General features: G+C 38.0%; 1 protein-coding gene across 1 annotated transcript in view; it reads right to left on the minus strand.

The window, feature by feature from the left end:
• Positions 1 to 22434, minus strand: part of HMG20A (high mobility group 20A) — a 76793-nt gene that overhangs the window by 13943 nt on the left and 40416 nt on the right. The window contains exons 2-6 of the mRNA XM_055418098.2: positions 13177 to 13269; positions 7114 to 7261; positions 4353 to 4565; positions 1391 to 1523; positions 276 to 307 (exon numbers count right to left, since the gene is read on the minus strand). Of these exons, the coding sequence (XP_055274073.1) occupies positions 276 to 307; positions 1391 to 1523; positions 4353 to 4565; positions 7114 to 7261; positions 13177 to 13265 (615 nt within the window). The 5' untranslated portion in view covers positions 13266 to 13269. The remainder of the gene's footprint in view (positions 1 to 275; positions 308 to 1390; positions 1524 to 4352; positions 4566 to 7113; positions 7262 to 13176; positions 13270 to 22434) is intronic.

Below are 22434 nucleotides of genomic sequence, written 5' to 3' on the forward strand. Positions count from 1 at the left end.
CAGCCATCTTCAGCATTTAAAGCCAGTAAAATTCTTGGACCACAAAAAAGGACTAGAGTTAGGGGCTTTAGTTCAAGAACAGATTCATGACATAAGTGTCTGCCATATGTTAAGAATCCTTAAGCTAAAGTCAACTAACTCAATCCTAATTACAGGATAGAAGATGCTCTGCCATTCATTAAAAAACAGTCCAATAGCATTTCAGACAGCATCATCATTATATACATATATCACATGTACACACACACACAAAATGGAGACAGAAAGTTAATTACCTCATGATCATGAGTGGCCTGTCGGGCTGCATCTAAAAATATGAAAGAACAAGAACATTAAGCTGAAAAACAAAACAAAATTTAAGGAAACGACCATGCCAAAATACAGAAACTGCTGGTATATGTGGGTTCTCAAAACATACCATATTTTCTCTAACAGCTTTATTAACCAGTCAACAAGAGTTAAAGGGAACCCCGTCTTATAGGTTATGCAATTAGATGGAAGAGAAACAGCAGACACAGTCCTCACCTTTAAGGAGAACAGGGTGGGAGAGTGGACAGGAAACACATGCCAAAGGCTGTTTGCACAACATTACAGTTTAGCAGGCAAGATGCCCAAATGTGGAGAAGACGCAATAGCAAAGGAATGACAGGCTGTTATGAGTGGGGCTTCTTTCTTTGGCAATGTTCCCTGAAAAAGGGGAACTTTAGCAATACTTTAACAGCGTGATGAACAATTTTACAGAAAACAAAAGATCCATGAAGACTGGGATCTTCTATATCTTGTTTACCTTTGCATCCTTAACGCCTAGGTGAGATCCTGATATGTAATAGGAGGTGTTCAACACATTTTTTGAATACATGCAAACAAGAATGAGTGAATTAAAAAGATTAATCACTGGAAGCTGGGAGAAATGATCACATGAAAGGCTTACAGGTGTTAGTGAAAGTGTTAGTTGCTCAGTCGTGTCCGACTCTTTGCAAACCCATGGACTTTGTAGCCTGCCAGGCTCCTCTGTCCATGGGATTCTCTAGGCAAGAATACTGGAGTGGGTTGCCATTCCCTTCTCCAGGGGACTTCCCCTACCCAGGGATCAAATCCGGGTCTTCTGCATTGCAGAGAAATGCCTAAAGTGGAAATAGAGAAAGCACAGGCAACTAAAAAGGGCCTTGGAGTATAAGTCAAACTGTTGATCCTGGATATGGAAACCCAACTGAAATTTCTAAATGAGAGCAGTGTGATTTTAATAAATGTTGAAGATGATGCTTTAAGTGAATCTAGTATAATAGAGAAATGATAGAAACATATCTTTTATCTTTATTGCTCTAATGGTAGACTTTATGACACTCCATCATGCAAAACATACAAATATATTTGATTCTGGTTCTGATACCTTGCCTATGAGATTTGCCTTTCTGACGGTCCTGGGTTTTCCTGCTGAAAACCTTGTAGGCCTCAGTCTTCTGATACTGCTCCAGTTCCTTCATGTAACGCTCCTTATCTCTGTCTGCCTCATCAAGGTAGCGCTAGGAAAGAAATGTGGAATTATTTTCAAGAAATAGATCTTACTGAGATACAATACCAAAGAACTCTTTGAAGAAAACAAAAGATAATTAGAACATGGAAAGAAAAGTAAAAGTGGAATAAGCTCTGAGCATTTAAAAAAAAAAAAGTCATGTGAAAAAAGTCTCTCTCAATTATAAAAGAAAAAGGTAATTTTGACTTTTTAGACTATAGCCTTTTTTAACTTACTGAAGACAAGTTCTGTTGAGGTCATTCTCATAAAAAATTCACGAGAAGATTATGGTTCTTCCTCTAATCCTATAGATAGTAGTACACATGGCCACTAGAGTCCTCAACACACCACATAGGCACACTTAAATCTTCCCAGGGGAGAGGATGGAATATTACTCTGTTTCTTTATCCCGAACCCATTCTGAGGGGATGATCTCATACATCAATTCGCCTTTTAAGAGCCAGGAGAGAGGAGACACAAAGAACATAAAAAAGAATGACCTCATCCTGTGGACCTAAAATGGACTACTATGAGAGCGCCTGTATTTACATGCCTTGTGCTATTAATTATTTAAACAAAGTTCATTGATCTAATAGGATAATTTTGTTTAATGCATTGTACTTTTCATTCATCAATCAGGTTTAAGAAATAGAGTATAAAAATACTGCTTCTAAATGAACACAAACTAGAGTCAGAAATTATGTTAATAGACTTGTCCCACACAAAAGCCAGATATAGAGGACACCCTGGCCAAATCTGGGACAACTTAAGTATCAAATTTACTTAGAAATAATTTATAAACCATTGGGAAAAAGAGAGATTCATATGCCTATACCAATAATAAATAAATAATAAACAAATACATAAATGGAGAGAGGAAGAGGGCTTTTGCTTAGAATGCCAAGGGTCAACCAGCACATGTGAAGTGAGTGGTAGAGTTGGAAAATCATCATTTTGCAGTCATCATGGTAAAGATTAGATCAAGGAGAAGTTATTAATGACTGCTAAATTTTGGGAAAATTCTGAAATGGAACAGACTATTTGCATTTTCTTAAAATATCTCTGCACAGACTGCTTCTTAATTATAAGGGAAAGGGAAAAACTTTACTGAGTGAGCAAAATTAATATTACCAACGATAAATAAATAAATATGCGATACCGTGAGAAGGGCGAACACCATCTATGCAGTTTTCTGACCAAGAATGCATGACCTCAATCTAATCATGAGGAAACATCAGACAAATATAAAATGAGGAATGTTCTGTTAAGAGTAAACAAAAAAGAGGGGGAGGAAGAGAGAGAGAGATGGTATTCTTAAAAAAATATCAGTGTTGTAAAAGATAAAGGTTGTGGAAATATCCTGGATTAAGGGAATCTAGAGAGTTGACTGCTAAACACCCTGGACTGGAATCTGAACTGGAGGGGAAAATGTTACAGAGGAATGATGTTAGGTCAACTGACAGAACTGGAATATAGATGGTAAGTTAGATAGAAGTATTGTGTTCATATAAAATTATGAGGCTGCTGACTGTGGTTAAGTGAGAGAATGTGTCTAAGGAAATTCACACTGAAATATTTAAGGGTAAGGGTCCATGATGTATGTAACTTACATGAAAAAATTCAGAAAAAAATTGTGTGTGTTTGTGTGTGTGAGTGAGTGTGAGAGACAGAGAGAAAGAAAGAGCACATGCCCAATCTTGCCCAGGAGAGTATGTTGTGTTAATAATACATGAATCTGAGTAAGGGTATTTGGGCATTCTTAGGTTATACTATTCTATGGCTGTAACTTTTTGTACATTTGAAAAAATATTTTCAAATAAAAATTTAAGAACAAATACTTGCCCTAACTAGTTATCACTGTATTATCTGGAAAAATTTTAAACAATGAGCATGTATTAATTTTGAAATAAAAAAATTTAAAAAGAGAAAAGAGTAATTACTATGTACAGCTCATGATGTCCGTCTAGCCCTTTATACATTAGAGCTAAAACAATGGATGATATACGCTGTTTTCTATTAACTTGCTACCACAAACACAGAGCTTCAAGTTGCAACTCAATCTGATCTCTGAATTTTTTTTGAATTCAGTTAATTCCCAAGAGTGTTTTTCAATTTGGTTTAATTTGTTTGGAATCCTTTTTAAGGAGTGCAGGACATAAAAAGAATTACAGATATACTTCAGATGCTGAGAATGCTGGAAACTTTTAACCCCAAACCACTCCAACATCATTACCATTATACTACTTTCGTGGCATTTCAGTCAGTTTGTGGCTATCTTGTCCTTAATTCCTCTCAAATCTCTCTAACAGATGGATTTGTCTCAGTTTGGCAATAGGGTTAATTTCTATCTTGGAGGGAAGAGAATTCAAATAGTTCTTGCTTTATTTTCCATAGTAGGTTAAATTTACCAGAACTCCAGTTAAAAAAGTTTATTAAAGCAGTTAAATCTTTTTCTTAAAATTCTTATGTGAACAGCAGAATTTATCAAAATTCTCATTTAACTCATGACTTTTCATTTAACTCAGCAGGATAAATCATGTTGATAGATTTCTTAATATTGAACTACTTTTTACAGAAGTCTTATATGAACTCAGCATATAAAGCAAATAAAAGTGGAGCTGCTTTCGTTGAGGTTGCTCACATGCCTGCAGCAGACCCTGAAAGAGTATAAAACCTACTATGCTAAATAAAAGGACTAGAAAGGACCCTGTTTTTCTGGTCTCCTAGGTATCATGACAAAAGTGAAGAATCAAGAGTCCATTCTCTTTGCTTTTCTGACAAAAATTATTTTTGAGACAGAATCAAAACCAAGCAAAGGATCAGGAATAGGAACAATTACCTGTTTTTCCTCTGGAGGAAGTTTACTCCATTCATTGCCTAACATCCTTGTAATTTCTGGAAATGGGACTTCTGGTCTCTTTGCTCGAAGCTGTTCTCGACGCTCGTTCATGAACCGAACATATCCTGTAAGAGGGGATTTGGGTGCATTGCTGTCTCGAAGAGGTTTCTTTCTCTTTCTTCCTTTGGACCAACCTCCTCGTTTACTTCTTTGCTGCAAAACAAGTCAAAATTAAAAAACCCCAAATCAAATTACAACAACAAAAATTTTCCCAATAACGCAACAATAAACACTGACAAAACAGGATTAAGAAGTGCATTTTCCCACCATGAAGGCCCTGCATAGTCAAAGCTCTCCAAATCTGTTATAGGAACAAAAGACTGCAATGCAGTCTGCACGAAGGGACTCCAGATGGTTCACCTGCAGACCTTTTTATGTACCACGCTACACACTGTTTCACTAAGCGGTCATTTTAGTGCTAATCCCAACAGATAAGAATAAAGAGTACTGGGGCTTTCCTGGTGACCCAGTAGTTAAGAATTCGCCTTGCAACGCAGGGGACAGCAGTTTGATCTCTGGTCTGGGAAGATCAGCCTATGCGCCACAGCTACTGAGCCTGTGTTCTGGAACTGTGAGCAAGAACTACTGAGACCATGTGCTGCAACTACTGAAGCCTGTGTACTCCGAGCCTGTGCTTGCAACAAGAGAAGCCACTGCAATGAAAAGCCCACGAGCTGCAACTAGAGAGTAGCCCCTGCTCTCTGCCAACCAGAGAAAAGCCTGAGCATAGCAGTGAAGACAAAAAAAAAAAGTGAATATTAAAAAAACAAAATAAAACGAAAGGGCAAGGTACCCCTACCACAATCACATAAATAAGCTCTGGCCTTCATATGCACTTAACAACGCCTGACTCCTGTCAGGGGAATATTCTAGATGAGAAATGCAGCACATACACAGCACTGCGCCAGGGCTGCCGACACTGCCACAGCAGATCAGAACAAGATGCTGTCACATGCACCTGTGACAACAAAAGAAGAGACAAGCTGCAGCACTGGGATTAAAATCATTATGAGGGTCTTTCTCACTGATATAATTCAAAGATCAGTTTATTTCCACAGCAGATAGCACTGCAGAATTTAAAATTAATATATAAGACTTAGAAAAATTTAGTAACAATAATATATCCAGAATGAAGACTAGTTCTTTGGCTTGATTTATTTCTTAAGATGTTTAATTTATAAATCAGAGGTTTTATATGTTATTAAATCAAAGGATGAAATCACTGCTCCCCCCGTCCCCTGCAAAGTTTAAAGGACTGAAGTACCACTAATGTTTACCACAGCTTTTTTCTTTGTCCTTTTAAACAAGATACAAGGTACTTTTGCTTTATAATTTTACAAATACATACAGCCTATCAGTTAATAAAGGTTTATGGATACAAGCATTTTTATTTCAGAGGAGAGAAAGATAATCAAAATGAGATGAAAATATCTAAATATCAATTACCATACCGTACTCCTTCAAATATATATACAATGGTACAATAATTCAGCACTGGGCAAATGGTATATTTGATAACAGTTTTTGTTGTTGTTTTTGTTTTGTAACCCTAGTAACATTTAACATTAAAGCTACTAAGGATTTAAAATGTTTAAGAAGCTTTAAGCATTCATATCATGAGGCTTCTCAGGTGGTGCAGTGGTAAAGAATTTGCCTGCTAACCTATAGGAGATACAAGAGACCCAGGTTCGATCCATGGGTCAGGAAAATTCCCTGGGGTAGGAAATGGTGACCTACTCCAAAATTCTTGCTTGAAAAATCCCATGGACAGAGGAGTCTGGGACGTTGCAGTCCATGGGGCTGCAAAGAGTTGGACGTGACTGAGTACACAACACACACAAGCATTCATCATAATCTTTAAGAATGCCAGTGTAGAAAAAATCCGCTTTTTCAACATGAGAATAAAGACAAAAATCAATGGTGGAACTCTTCTGTGGCTTAAAAAAAAAGTACCTTAAAACACAGACAATGTAATCAGTCATTTGTGAGGAACACTGGAAGTCTAACAAGTGCATGACTGCTCCTGTGTGAATTAGAAAAAGATGCCTTCTATGGGCAGAGAAGGCAATGGCAACCCACTCCAGTCCTCTTGCCTGGAAAATCCCATGGACAGAGGAGCCTGGTAGGCTGCAGTCCATGGGGTAGAGAAGAGTGGTACACAACTGAGCGACTTCACTTTCACACATTGGAGAAGGAAATGGCAACCCATTCCAGTGTTCTTGCCTGGAGAATCCCAGGGACAGGGGAGCCTGGTGGACTGCCATCTATGGGGTCGCACAGAGTCGGACACGACTGAAGTGACTTAGCAGCAGCAGCAGCCTTCTATGGGAGAGAGAATGACCTGGCAAATCGTGTGGACCCTTTGGGCACATATGCTGCAAGGGAGCAGTACATGGTCTTGAGTAAGGGCATGTAGACTCCTCATTAATTACTTACTTAATTTAATCATTCAACTCATTCAGTAAGCATTTGAGCATCTAATCTGATGCAGGTATAAATTTTCTTGGCAGGGGATAAAGAAGAGTCTACTTGTCTCTATATCATTAAAATCATTAATATGGTTCCATGTAAAAGAAGAAATATAAAACAGAATATTCTGCAGAATGGAAGGCCAGAGGATGAACACCTCAATCACCTCCCTTGCTGACTGCTTCTTTAGAAGCCTCAGAAACCAGTAACAAGAGGAGATGCTTCAGCTCACCTCATCTTCATGCCTCTGTTCATTGCCTTCTGCTGTATTTGAAGATTCATTCTGAAGCAGCTGACCTTGGGAGAGATCCTCTACAAATTCTGGATTATTGGTGGATGATGTGGCTCCACTACTATATGGAACCTCTGGGTGGGTTAATCTGCAAAATGATCGGCAGAGTGGAGAAGTTTAGTATCATCAGCATCAAAACCTCCTACTGATAAGTTCTGATAGGTTCAAGACACATTTCACTGCCAGCAAAATCAAATGCCAGCCCTTGAATTAATTCCCCACCTCATTCTGTATAAATGTAAATAAACAATATCTCCATAGCAATTATAGAACACTTTTAAAAAGGTTTCAATGCTTGATTGTACTCAAGAAGAAGTCTCCTACTAAAAACAACTATAATCTTTCTCCCGCAAATTACCTCTCTCCTCAATGTAGACTTTACATTTTAGCTCTGAGCATGCAGCTGACTTTTATGTACTACTTTTCATGTACCTCCAGTGTGATAAAAGGAAAATTTATTAATGGAAAAGAATAGGAATGGGAATTGTAGAGGCAGTTTGCCCCCCTATCACAAAAGAGAGAGTTCTTTAAGGGCACAAGAAATTTCTCTTACAGTACATTCCACAGGCTATTCCTTCTGTAGGATTATAGTGTTTGTTGACAACGAGATCATCTAAGAACAATATTATCAAGTTCAGAGATTCAGGTATAAACATTAATAAGTCAGAGATACACACTTTCTGTTCCTACCATTCTGTTCCAGATGAGTCAGCAAACATCATCTTTCTGAAAAGTGGATACAAGGTACAGATGATGGTTGGATATCAGATGGAGTTACACCCTAACTAAACATTTAGATAAAGGAATGGAAATAAAGGTAACACCACGTGGTAGGGAGTTTGGGGTTTGGAACAGGTAGTGGGGAAGGTGGAGGAAGATACAGAGCAATATTCAGTCATTATTCTGGAAGAATGTATTTTATAGGGTTACAGAAAATACTTACAGTACAAGTAGTGAAACAGAGGTCTATAAAATGTGCCACAAAGGTACAGTAGAGGGGATGAGGACTCTTGTATATATGGAGAGAATGTTAAGAAAGATTTTACAGAGGCGGACTTAAAAGATGAATAGGCATTCATTAGGTAAACAATGGATTGTAAACATGTAAATGTTGACTACAGCCCACCAGGCTCCTCTGTCCGTGGAATCCTCCAGGTAAGGATACTGGAATGGGTAGCCATTTTCTTCTCCAGGGGCTCTTCCTGACCCCAGGATCTAACCTGGGTCTTCCGCATTGGAGGCAGACGCTTTACCATCTGAGCTATCAGGGAAGCCCGAGGTAAACAATATTATTACAGGTAGAAAGAGCAGGGTATAATAGGAGAAAGGGAAACTTTGCAGGAGGCTACTGCAAAAGACTAAGTGAGAGACCAGGGCAAGCGGGAGAAGAGGGGAGACAAAGCTAAGCGATAATTAAGAGGCAAAATGATAGAATGAATATAAATAGTGAGGGAAAAAGAAGAGTCAAAGGAAATTCTGAGGTTTCTAGATTGGGTGATAATGTACTATTAACCAAGGTAACAACTGGAGAGTGTGTGTGTACACACATGTGTCAGACACGTTAAGACGGATGAGAAAATGATAAGCTTGAAACATAATTCCTGGCATAATTAAGTGGAGCTGTCCTGTAGACAACTGGACACATGTCCTGAGAGAACAGAAGTGAAGAAAAGGCAGGAGACATTTCAGGAGGCATCAGTTCATGGAAATACTGGGGAATGTTAGGTATTTCTCCAGAAAGACAGTGAGAAGAAAAGCCACGATAGAACTCTGTTGGAACAATATTTTAAGATCAAGTGTTACACGAGCTGAGAAAGACTAAGGAAGGTATGAAGAGATCTAAGAGAGAAAACTGTTACAGAGGCCAAGGTGAGAAGACTTTTGAGAAGGGGTTTTACACAAGCAAAAAGTTGCAGATGTCACATAAGATAGGCTAAAAAGTATCAGCTAAATTTGAAGATCTGAAGGAGTTCAACTGTACTCCCTGTACTTGAAGGGAGTACGGTTTTAGTAAAGTTATGGGAATAAAAACCAGATTACAGTGGGCTGAGAAATGAATGAAAGCAGATGCAGACTGTCCTGGAAAGGAAAGAAATTTTATTTTCCTGATCCTTTCCAGAAAAAAATAGAAGATTTAAACTAGGAGGTTCCTACATTTTTGAGGTTCTCTGAAAAATGGTAAATAAGAGAAGCTATTAACTCAATGCTAATCATGTTCTCTGAAAAAGAGTTACCATCAGAGATTCAGTTTGATCTTGGCAGCTTTGTTTTCCAAATATTTCAATCATTTTGGATATCATACAATGTCTTTTTCTTTCACTGTCATTCTTCATTTTAACTGTGCCATCAGATTTTAAGTTACTAACTCTTGCACATTCTTATTTCAATAAAATATGAAAACTAGGCTTGGGAACAAGTACCCATTCCGTGAGTGCCTTGACTGAAATGAACAGGAATCAGAGGGAGTGGTCAAAAGTGTCAAATGCTTAGAGATGACAAACTGAATACAGACTGGAAAAAAAAGAAGGCTCTTTAGTTCCAATGAACGAACTGTCCAAGCTCTTAGCTAAAGCCAACAACCCTTCCATTTGTGCCCTGGATCCCATACCCCCTGGCCTACTCAAAATCAGGTTTTCAGCAATTCTGCCCTCTCTGGCATCACCAATTCTTTCCTCTTTACTAGATCAGCCTAATCAGCAAACAAATATGGTATTATTAGTCTTATCTGGAAAAAAACCACAAAACTTTCTTGATTCCACTTCATTTTTCTCCCTTCCTTTATGGAATTGTTTATACAGAAGCCCCCTGACCCAAGGGTGATACGTTCCAAGATCCCCAGTAGATGAGCAGATAGTACTGAACCATGTTTTCTGTTCATGTCTTACACCCACAAATTCAATGCCTTTCTTAACTAAGCACTTATCATGCACCTTGGCCACAACTCTTGCAGTTATATACTTGACAGCAAAAATGGCACAAATTTCTTTTTCTTTCTTCAAAATTTCACAGAAGATTCATTCTTAACACAGATCTCAGTAACCTCAGCATATTATTTTTTTTTTTCTTTCCTTATTAAGTCAAGAACTCTCAACTTTTCACTGAAAGAAAGCACATTACAGCTTCTCTTGGGCCTATCTGCATTGACAGCACCACTACTTTTGCTCTTTGGAGCCATTATTAAGTAAAATAAAGGTTACTTGGACACAAGCACTGAGATGCTGTGACAGTCAATCTGGTAACAGAGGCAACCACCAAGTGACTAACAGGTGGGATACACCGGACAAAGTGATGATTCACGGCCCAGGCAGGACACAGGTGGGACAGTGTGAGATTTTATCACACTATTGAGAATAATGGGCACTTTAAAACTTATGAACTGTTTATTTCTAAAATTTTCCATTTAGTATTTTCCAACTGTGGCTGATCGTGGTAGGTAACAGAACCCATGGAAAGTGAAACCATGGATGAGGGGCACTTACTGACTTTTAGTTGTTTGTTTGTATTGGGAAGAACTGTTTATAGTTATTGACTTTAATTTGTCTCCCTTCATTCTATCTTAAACCCAACCCAAAGGAGATAAATGTTTACAACTCTTGTCAAGATCACCAATGACTGCATGCTAAATCCAATATCATTTCTCAGACCTCATCTTACCTGATCTTCCAGAAGTATTTGACACAGTTCATCTCTTTCTTTTCCTTGAAGTACATTTTTTTACCTGCTTCCCAGGATCCTGCACATCCCTGGTTTTTCTGATACTTTTTGAGGTACCCCCTGGAGTCTTCTTTCTTCCTCTTCTCCCTGACTTGTAAATGCTGGAATATCCCCAAGTTCAAGTGTCAGGTCTCTTCTCTTTTCTCCCTACACACTGTTCATTCGTCTGATGATCTCAACCAGTTTCATGGCCTTAAGTGTCAGCTGTAATACGCTGATCAACTCCAAAGTTTCCTTTTTCAATCTAGATAGCCTGTAACTTTAAAGCTCTGTGTCAAGCTTCCTATCTGACATCTCTGCTTGGATATCTAATAAGCATCTCAATTTTAAAATCTCAAAAACCGATCTAACATTCCCTCCTCCACTTGCTCAGTGTGTGCCATATAATGTAATGGCAAATCTATCCCTTCAGGTTGCTTAAGCCAAAATTTTGGAGCTTGTCTTTGACTGCTTTTTTCTCCTTTCTCACATCTCATCTGGTCTTTCAGGCAAATCCTGTTTGGCTTATCTTCAAAATATATCTAGAATTCTATACTTTTCACCACTCCCCATTCCTATAATCCTTGAAACCCGCTCTAATGATGTTTTTTCCCCTACTACTCTGCCAAAAATACTGTTGTCACTAGTGAAGTCCTTTGAGTCATCTCTCGAGTTATTTTAGAACCCAAACTGGTCTCCTGCTTCAGTCCCTGCTCCCTTCACTCTTTTCTCTATATATCAGCCACAGGGATACTATTTTAAAATGTCAGATCACGTCATTTAGTGCAACACCTCCTCACACTTTCACACCTCACTCAGAGGGATTGTTAAAGTGATTACTCTGACCCATAGGGTCCTACAGGATCTAGTCCCTTGCTACTCAAAGTACCAGCCTCACACCAGTGGCACTGGTATCATCTGGGAACTTAACAGGATGTAGAATCTCTGGTCTTAACTCCGACTTTCTCACTCAGCATTTGCATTTTAATAAGATGTCTAGGCAATTCATAAGTGCATTAAAGTTTGAGAAACACACTGATGAAGCCTATTACCCCTCCCTCTGGTATACTCTGCTGCAGTCACGCTGGCCTCTTGGCTATTTCTGAAAGGAAGAAACACTCCTGCCTCAAGGCTTTCCCACTCACTACTTCCCTCTGCCTAGAATAATCTTTGCCCATAATGCAGGTAGTTACTTTACTTTCTTTAGGTTTTTATTCGAGTCACTTGTAAAGCGTTCCTGGGCCATCTTATCTAAAATGGCACCCCAAGCCCTTCCTGTTCCCCTTCCCGACTTTATTTTTTTAATCCATAGTTCTTATCAATGTATTATGCAGCTTACTTCTGTATACTTTCTATTGTCTGACTTCCCCAGTAGAACAGGGGTTAGAATTTTTGTAATTTTTGTATGTTTTGGTTATTCTGCTTAATATTTAGCACCTAGAATGGTGCCTGGCACACACGGCAGACACTCAGAACATTTTTACTGTACGAACTGGATTCAGCAAGTAGGCAGCTACTTAGCAAAGTCTTGGAGAACAGTTTCATCTGAATAGAGTCAGATGGCAGATATTAATGAGTAAAGAATGTCAGGGAAGGAAACAGAATTATAAAGAGCAGTCTATTTTTAAAGAGCTCTAAAGGGTATTAAAATAATTCATCTTAGGGATTAGCTAGCACTTCAATGTATTAGTATTACATTGAATACATTAGTGAATACATTTCTTCCTTGGCAAATAATGTCTAAATAGAAAAGACAAACATTCAAGTGGAACAGAGATCGTCAATGGAAGAGGGACTATTAGCCCTTTTCTATATTTCTTCATATATGTGCCCAAAAATACCAAAGAAAGGAGTTGGGGTGTTGGGGGCGGTATGTGCTGGGAGAAAGAGAAGTAAGCTAGACCTCCTAGGCATTTTGAATAAAAACCATAACTAAACATCTGATCTTAAAAAAATCTGATGTTTGGGGAAAAAATTATTTTAATATTTGTGGCAATTCAGACAGAAAATGAATTTGCTTTTCACAGCTGACCCTGTGGCAGGTATTTCCTTAATGGTGATCATGTAGCCAGGAGTCCTGTTTCCTAGATCCCACAGTACTGCTGTTCCAGTTCACAGGAACCAGCACTGCAAACGATGGCTGAATGCAGATATCAAAGCAGTTTACAACAGCTTCCATTCTCTTGGCAAAGCATAACAAATGTACCTTCTATTTTTATGATATAAGACGACCTCTTTAGCACCTTATACATTATCAGAATCTGTTGTGAAGCCTAGGCAGAGGCCCAGTGTCCCAAAGCAGCTGCTTACCCAGTTGAAGCCAGATCATTGCTCTCCTTGGAGCCATCTTCATCTGCAAAAAGGGGAGGCAGAGTGGAACTAGTCATCAAGGTTTCCATCTCTCTGGAAGGAAGAGAGAATTAAAAAACAAATAATAATAATGGCTTAATTATTTCCAGTTCAAGTTGCACATATTTAAGAGCCAGCCTTCCTTAACCTTCATCACATCAGCAGCAGAAGAGAAACTGACCTAAATATTTTCTTGACTTGGACACATCAATTTAAACTTTATGGTTAATGGGTTTTTAACCCTGGTCTTACCAATTGACCAGAGTAAAATCAGATTTTAAAAATCAGGACACAGTTTGGAAAATTCCTTTTTGTTTATTCAGAATATCTTCAAAACTATTTTGTATTTGCTGTAAAAATTGTTAAGCAGAGTAAACTCAGAAGCACTGCAACGTTGAGCAAGCTATTCAACCTCTTTGAGGTACAATTTCACCATCTTAGACACAGACCAAATTGCTGACTTAACCCACAGGGTTATTGTGAAGGATTAAACTGAAACTGCTTCATAAATAGAGAAAGGCTAAGATGGTAAGTGCTTTGAGTATTATTATACAAAGAAAGGTATTGTTATTACAGCATTATGAGTTCTCAGTCCCACATGAATCATCCTTAGATTAAATGGTGACAAACTGAGCCTTCCAAAAGGAAATAATGCAAAGGAAGTGGAGGATTGAAGGCATACTGATGTAGTTCAAAATTAAAGAAACCACACTTCCAGGTCAGAAATATGCTCCACATCACCATGATGACCAGTAGTGGAAATAGCATGCACCTGGGCACAGGAAATAACTAAGCTAACCGAAGAAAGCAAATATATCACAAGAATTTGAGATTATCAGACTGAAAGGATAAAAGGACAAAGTGACAAAGAGAGTAATTTCATTTAGCATATCGCTACAAAGAAAGATTTTTCCCTTTCAAGGCTTAACACCAAGGGCTTCACCCTTCAGAGCTAAAAGCAGAAGCCACCCATTCACCATGAAAGTGATATTCAAACAAAACATTCAACAGTGACCCCAAACGTCAGCCACTTAAGTGGAACTGCAAACCACTCAAGAAAAAAAAGTGCCTTAATCAACTGGGAGAATGAGAAGCCGGTTATGAAAACTCACTCAGGAGCTCCCTCAGCAGTTCTGTCAGGTGCTGCTGCTAAGGAGACCTAGTGAAACAGCAATTATAAGTAAAGCACAGAGCCCAAGCAGAGTGAGGATTCATCCCATTGAGGTGGCAACATGAAGAAAATGCTGATGACACCAATGCCATATTCTGAAGTTCAATATAATAATTTACTTCTAAAATGATAACACTGATGATTTATTTCTTATTCTTATTTTGTTTCCATTTCTTTGTTACTTAGCAGACCAAATTCCATAAATAGCTTAATGTGAAAAAATGCATCTCTGTATATTCACCACTCATTATAGTGTGGGTAGAGCATGGAAGGCAGAGAGGAACTTCCCACTCAACCACAGAGTAAGGAGTTTGTTCCATGTGCAGGGACCTTGCTGCTGCTGCTGCTGCGTCACTTCAGTCGTGTCTGACTCTGTGTGACCCCACAGACAGCAGCCCACCAGGCTCCCCCATCCCTGATATTCTCCAGGCAAGAACACTGGAGTGGGTTGCCATTTCCTTCTCCAATGCATGAAAGTGAAAAGTGAAAGTGAAGTCGCTCAGTCGTGTCCGACTCTTAGCGACCCCATGGACTGCAGCCTACCAGGCTCTTCCGTCCATGGGATTTTCCAGGCAAGAGGGGCTTTGCTAACGCGTCTCAATTCCTTCAAGAGAAGGGGGCTTACAAGGGGCTCTAAAAAATAGTGCACAGTTCATTCATTCTAGGATAATCTTGACACAAGTGCGCTTATGTTCTAATTCACATTATGCACAGACTAGATGAGAACCCAGGCTTTAAGGGCTGCTAACATCACCTTATACCAATATTCATTTTACCAAAAGAAAATTAATCAATTAGATGCCATACAGCCTAATTATAAACCACAAACAAACATTCAAATAACCAGGTATATATCCACAAACCTCAAAAGAACTGACTCATTTAACTGGCTTCTTTCTAGTCCTAGAAGTAAAGGACTTCTCAAGAGCCTCAAGATTTAGCATTTGAAGCTCTTGACATCCCATCTAAACTTAAGAAGAAGATATATTATCTGGTGAGGGACAAATGAAGTGTCTTTTTTTTTTTTTAATGTGGATCATTTTTAAAGTCATTATTGAATTTGTTACACTACTGCTTCTGTTTTATGTTTTGGTTTGGTTTTTTAGTCGTGAGGCATTTGGGATCCTAGCCTGACCAGGGGTCAAATCCACATCCCCCGCACTGTCTTAATCATTAGACTGCCAGGGAAGTCCCTGAGGTGACTTTTCCTTCACTATGCCAATGTGATCCTCTTAGAATGTTTCCCAGATATCTTCGGTCATTTTTGAAATATGGGGAGGCAGCTGGACAACACAACCTTAACAACACATAAACAGACCATATAAACAAAGGAAGTTCAGAGAACACACATTTCTTGTTGTTGTTGCTTTTTTCCTCCCTCTTAAGTGTGTTTTACTCAACCCATATGGTTTCAGATATAGTTTCTCTAGTGTTACTGAATAGTCAGGTCCCTAAGAAATGAGTGAGTAATAAAGTGGGTGGAAGGTTAAGGGGCCAAAATCAACAAAAGAAGGAAATGAGGAAAAAGTCCAGTGAAACACAAAGGCCTCTAAACTAGTGCAGTAAGTTGGAAAATAAAATGATTCCTGAGAATTGGCTGAGATCCTGTAAGAATCTGCTTTCATATGGTCCATGAGGGGGTGATTCAAACTCAATCACAGTTACCAAGCCACTGATGGCCAAAAGCCCTTCAGTATAGCATCTGTGCCTCATAACGTCCCAGTACAGGGGTCATACTGAACTCGGAAATTCTATGCAAAGCACTTAAGTTGTGTAATGAATACTGCTCTAGAAGGGGAAAGAAGAGAAATACACACAAAGGCAAGGCAATATACAAGTTTGGTTTTCCACTTCATCTTACAGAAACAAGTATATCATGCAGATGTTTTCTTGCAGAAGGGATTCACCCACAGAAGGATTCCACCTGGAGGCTTCAAAAATAGTATTACCTTGGGGCCAACACTTTGACTGTGGCTTTGGAAATGAAAAAAATCCCTTCTAGTACTAATACTCACTGAAAAAAAAAAACAACAACCTGATGTATAAAACAGAGTGCCAATTTAAGATATTTTAATAGCAATTACAAAATCTGTAACACAAATTACATCAAGCCACTAATCATACTCAGAACATGTCTTTGGTCAATATAGAGCCAGAATAAAGGAACTCAGGTAGAGCTTAAGAAATGTTCTTCAACTAAGCTTTTTCTACTAATAGTAGCCTTTCCCAACAAAAGAATGATCTCACCAATGAGACTACATTATTCTGAATATGCTGGACAATGCTGGAAGGATAATTTGTATTTGTGTTTTCCGGAGTTGGCTCTTTGCAAGTGCCCTTTCCCTACTTCACATATGTTAATCCCACTTCATCAAGCCCTCTCATGGAGATACATCATACTACTTCCCTACCACACCAGCCCCAACTGTACACACGTCAGAGTTGAGAGGTGGGATTCTGCCCTCATTTCCCCATACTACAACCCTTATGTAAAATGTCCAGTTCCTTTAAAAGTCATGTTACTTGGCTATACCAGTCTCTGATCATTACCTCCTGTCATTTCAGTTCTACAATGTGCATGAGTGTGCATGCACGCTCAATTGGGTCTGACTCTTTGCAATGTCATGGACTGTAGCCCACCAGGCTCCTCTGTCCATGGCATTCTCCAGGCAAGAATACTAGAGTGGGTAGCCATTCTCTTCTCCAGGGGATCTTCCTAACCCAGGGATGGCAGGTGGATTTTTTGCCACTTTGCCAAGCCCCATTCTACTACAACTGACTTTTAACCTCACAAACCTCTATTTGTTGACTCTTAATTTTCCCTACTCTGTAGCTTAGATCCTATAGCTTCACTTCAAAAAAAATTTTTTTTTTTTTTTGCCAATACTCTCAATTCTTTTGCCATGTTATTCTTCTATACCCTAGATGCAGGTGAACTCTGAGTTTTAGCAAAGAGATCACACCAGGCTATCCTAAAGGAAATCAAGCCTTAATATTCATTGGAAGGAATATTCCTTCTGAAGGAAGGAATGCTGAAGCTTTGGCCACCTGATGTGAAGAGCTGACTCACTGAAAAAGACCCTGGAAAGACTGGAAAAGATGCTGGGAAAGACTGAAGGCAAAAGGAGAAGGGGGTGGCAGAAGATGAGAGGATTAGATAGTATTATCGACTCAATGGACATGAATTTGAGCAAACTCTGGTAGTAGTGGAGGACAGAGGAGCCTGGCATGCTATAGTCCATGAGGTCACAAAGAGTCAGACAGGACTTAGCAACTGAACAACAGCAACATTCAAGCAACATACATTATATCCTTGTAATTTATTTTATACCTAGCAGTTTATATCTCTTAGTCCCCTCAGCCTATTTTAGCCCTTCCCACCCATTCCTCTCCTCTAGTAACACTAGTTTGTTATCAATATCTGTCAGTCTATTTCTGTTTTGTTATATTCATTTATTTAAAAAATTCCTTAGATAAGTGAAAACATACAGTGTTTGTCTTTCTCGGTCTTGTTTTATTAAGCATACCACCCTCCAGGTCCATCCATATTGTTGCAAATGGCAATTTTTTTTTAAAGACTGAGTAATATTCCTTTGTGTATATACCATATCTTCTTTATCCATTCATTTTTTGATGAACATTTAGGATGCTTCTATATCCTGGCTATCGTAAATAATGCTGCTATGAATGTTTGGGTGCATATATCTTTTCAAATAGTGTTTTCATTTTCTTTAAATAAATACCCAGCAGTGGAACTGCTGGGTTGTATGGTAGTTCTATTTTTAGTTTTTGAGAAACCTGTATTACTGTTTTCTATAAATTGACTATACCAATTTACATTCCCACCAACAGTGGGCTAGGATGTCCACATCCTTGTCAACAAAGTATTTCTTGCCTTTCTGACAAACGTGAGATGATACCTCATTGTGGATTTGATTTGCAATACCCTGATGACTACTGATGTTGAGCATCTTTTCAATGTGCCTGTTGGCCATCTGTACGTCTTCTCTGGAAAAATGCTTCTTTAGGTCCTCTGTTTATTTTTAAATTTGGCTATCTTTTTTTTTTTTTTTATGGAGTTGTATGAGTTCTTTATAAATCTTGGCTATTAACCCCTTATCAAACATATCATCTGCAGATATCTTCTTCTATTTATTCAGTAGGTTGCATTCTGTTTTGTTGATGGTTTTCTTTCCTGTGCAAAAGCTTTTAAGCTTGATTAGGTTCCACTTGTTGATTTTTTGTTTCCCACTTTTGTCTCCCTTGCATGAGGAGACAGATTCAAAAAAACATCACTAAGACCAATGTCAGAGTCCACTGCCTATGTGTTCTTCTAGGAGTTTTATAGTTTCAGGTCTTATATTTAGGTCTTTAACCCATTTGAGTTTATTTTTGTACACACTGTGAAAGAATGTTCTAATTTCATTCTTTAACATGTAGCTGTCCAGTTTACTGAAGAGCCTGTCTTTCCCCATTATATATTCTTGCCTCCCTTGTCCAGACTAATTGTCCATATGTGTGTGGGTTTATTTGTGGGCTCTCTATTTTGTTCCATTGATCTATGTGTCTGTTTCTGTGCCAGTACCATATTGCTTTGATTATTGAAGTTTTGTAGTATAGTCTGAAGTCAGATAGCATGATCCTCCAGCTTTGTTCTTTTTTCTCAAGACTGCTTTGGCTGTTCATGGTCTTTTATGGTTCAATATAAATTTTAGAATTATTTGTTCTAGTTCTGTTAAAAATGTCATCAGTATTTTGATAGGAATTGCACTAAATCTATAGACTGTTTTGGGTAGTATGGTCATTTTAACAATCCCTGGTGGCTCAGTGGGTAAAGAGTCTGCCTGCAATGCAGGAGATCCAGGTTCAAGGCCTGGGACGGGGAGGATCTCCTGGAGAAGGAAATGGCAACCATTCCACTCCAGTATTCTTCCCTGGAAAATCCCATAGACAGAGGAGCCTTGTGGGCTACAGTCCATGAGGTCACAAAGAGTTGGACATGACTGAGTGACTGACACCATGAACATGGAGTATCTTTCCATTTATTTGTATTATCTTCAGTTTCCTTTATAAACATTTTACAGTTTTAAGAATACAAGTCTTTCACCTTCTTGGTTAAATTTATTCCTAGATATTTTATTCTTTTTGATGTCATTATAAATAGCAATTCTTTTTGACTTCTCTTTCTGAAGTTTATGACTGTTAGTTGCTCAGTCATGTCTGACTCTTTGCATCCCCATGGACTGTAGCCTGCCAGGCTCCTCTGTCCACAGAATTCTCCAGGCAAGAATACTGGAGTGGGTTGCCCTTCCCTTAGCCAGAGGATCTTCCTGATCCAGGGATTGAACCTGGGTCTCCCACATTGCAGGCAGCTTCTTTACCGTCTGAACCACCAGTGTGGAGAAACATAATAGATTTCTGTATATTGATACTGTATCCTGCACTTAACTGAATTCACTTATTAGTTTTAATAGTTTTTTTTTTTTTGATGGGGTTGTTAGAGTTTTCTATATATCATATCATGTCATCTGAAAATACTGATAGTTTTATTTCTTCTTTTACAGTTTGGATGTCTTTTCTTTTCCTTGTCTGATTGCTGTGGCTAGGGCTTCCAATATAAGTTAATTAGAAATGGCCAGAGTGGGCCTCCTTGTCTGTTCCTGATCTTAGAGGAAAAGCTTTCAACATTTCACCACTGAGTATGATACTAGCTGTGGGTTTGTCATAAACGGCTTTTATTATGTTAAGGTATGTTCCCTCCATACCCACTTTGTTTATAGAGTTCTTATCATGAATTTTAAATTCTTTTACTGAGATTTTGAGATGATCATGTGATCTTCATCCTGCCTTTTGTTAATATGGGGAAACATACTGATTGGTTTGTAAATAATGAACCATCTCTGCATTCCTAGAATAAATCTTACTTGATCATGATGTATGGTCATTTCTACATACTGTTAAATTTAGTTTGCTAATATTTTGTTGAGGATTGACCATCTATGTTCATCAGGAATATTGGCCTGTAACTTTCTTTTTTTGCAGTATCTCTGTCTGGCTTGGTTATCAGGTCAATGCTGGCCTTGTAGAATGAGTTTGAAGGTATTGCTTCCCTTTCAATTTTCTGGAACAGTTTGATATGGATAGACACTAACCCTTCTTTAGATGTTTTATAGAATTCCCCTGTGATGCCATCTGGTCTTGGACTTTTATCTGTTGAGTTTTTAATTACTGATTCAATTTCAGTACCAGGAATCAGTCTGTTCAGATTTTCTACTTCTTCCTGGTTCAGTCTTAGAATCTAGCTATTTCTTTGAGGTTGTCCAGTTTGTCACTGTATTCATTGTATTGTTCATAGTATTCTCCTATGGCTGTTTGTTCTTCTGTAATATCAGTTATAACTTTTCCTCTTTCAGTTCTAATTTTGTTGATTTGGGTCCCCTCTTTTTCTTCCTTAATGAGTCTGGCTAAAGGTTTATCAATTGTATCTTTTCAAAAAGCCAGATCATAGCTTCATTGATCTTTTCTCTTTTTTCCCTGGTATTTTAACTGTGATTTTCCTTATTTCCTTCCTTCTGCTCACTTTGGGCTTTGTTCTTCTGTTTCTAATTCTTCTAGATGGAGAGTTAGGTTGGTTGTTTGAGATTTTTCATATTTCTTGAGGTAGGCCTTGAATTGCTATAAACATCCCTCTTAGAAATGCTTTTGCTGAGTCTGGAAAGTTGTATTTCTATTTTCATTTGTCTCAAGGTATTTTCGAATTTCCTCTTTGATTTCTTCATTGACTCATTGGTTTTTTAGTAGCATGTTGTTTAGTCTCCTCCTACGTAGAAGATAAGCATCACTAAGACCCATGTTGTTCAAGAGTCAATTGTATATTAAGTTCAGTTGCTTTTTTATATACTAGCAATGTATAAGTGAGATTTGAGGTTAAAAACACATTACCATTTATATTAGCATCCTCCCAAATGAAGTACTTATGTATAAATCTTACAAAATATTTTATAAGACCTCTATAAGGAAAACTACAAAACTCAGATGAAAGATATCAAAGGACTAAATCAATGGAAAAATATTCCATGTTCATGATAGGAAGACTCAAAATTGTAAAGATGTCAGTTCTTCCCAGCTTGAGCTACAGATTATTCAATCCCAATACAAATCCCAGCAAGTAATTTTGTGAATAAAAATAAAATGATTCTAAAGTTTATATGGAGAGGCAAAAGACTCAGAATAGCCAAGTCAATATTGAAGGAGAACAACAAAGTTGAAGGACTAACACCACTCAATTTTAAGACTTCCTATTAAGCTCCAATAATCAAGACAGTGTGTACTGGTGAAAGAAAAGACAAATTACTGAAACAGAATAGAAATCCTAGATAAAAATAAATGTATATAATCAACTGATCTTTGACAAAAGAGCAAAGGCAAAACAATGAAATAAAGATAGTATTTTCAATAAATGATGCTGGAACAATGGACATCCATATACAAACCTCCCCCCATAAAACAACAACAACAAAACTTGACAGAGACCTTATACCCTTAACAAGTATTAACTTAAAATGAATCATAAACCTAAATGTAAAATGCAAAACTATAAAATGAAAAACCTTTGCTCCGTGAAAGACGATGTCAAAAGAATAAGACAAGCCATAGACTTCAGGATGTCTATTTGCAGAAGATACACCTGATAAAGAAATTTATCCAAAATATACAAAGAACTCTTAAAACTCAACAGTAAGGAAAGGAGCACCCCAAGTAAAATATAAACAAAAGATCTGAACAGACTCCTCACCAGTGCCGATGTACAGATGGCAAGTAGCATATGAAAAGATATTTAATATCATATGTCAGTAGGGAACTGAAAATGAAAACGAGATACCACTACACATCTATAGAACAGTAAAAATCCAAAACACTGCCAAACACCAGATACTGGCCAGGATATGGAACAACAGGAGCTCTAATTCATTGCTGGTAGAAATGAATGCAAAATGGTACAGCCACTTTGGAAAACCATTTGGTAGTTTCTTACAAAACTACTCATA

This window comes from Moschus berezovskii, chromosome 21 (assembly GCF_049115385.1).
Source record: "Moschus berezovskii isolate FMDL1 chromosome 21, NW_MosBer_1.0, whole genome shotgun sequence".
Classification (NCBI taxonomy): domain Eukaryota; kingdom Metazoa; phylum Chordata; class Mammalia; order Artiodactyla; family Moschidae; genus Moschus; species Moschus berezovskii.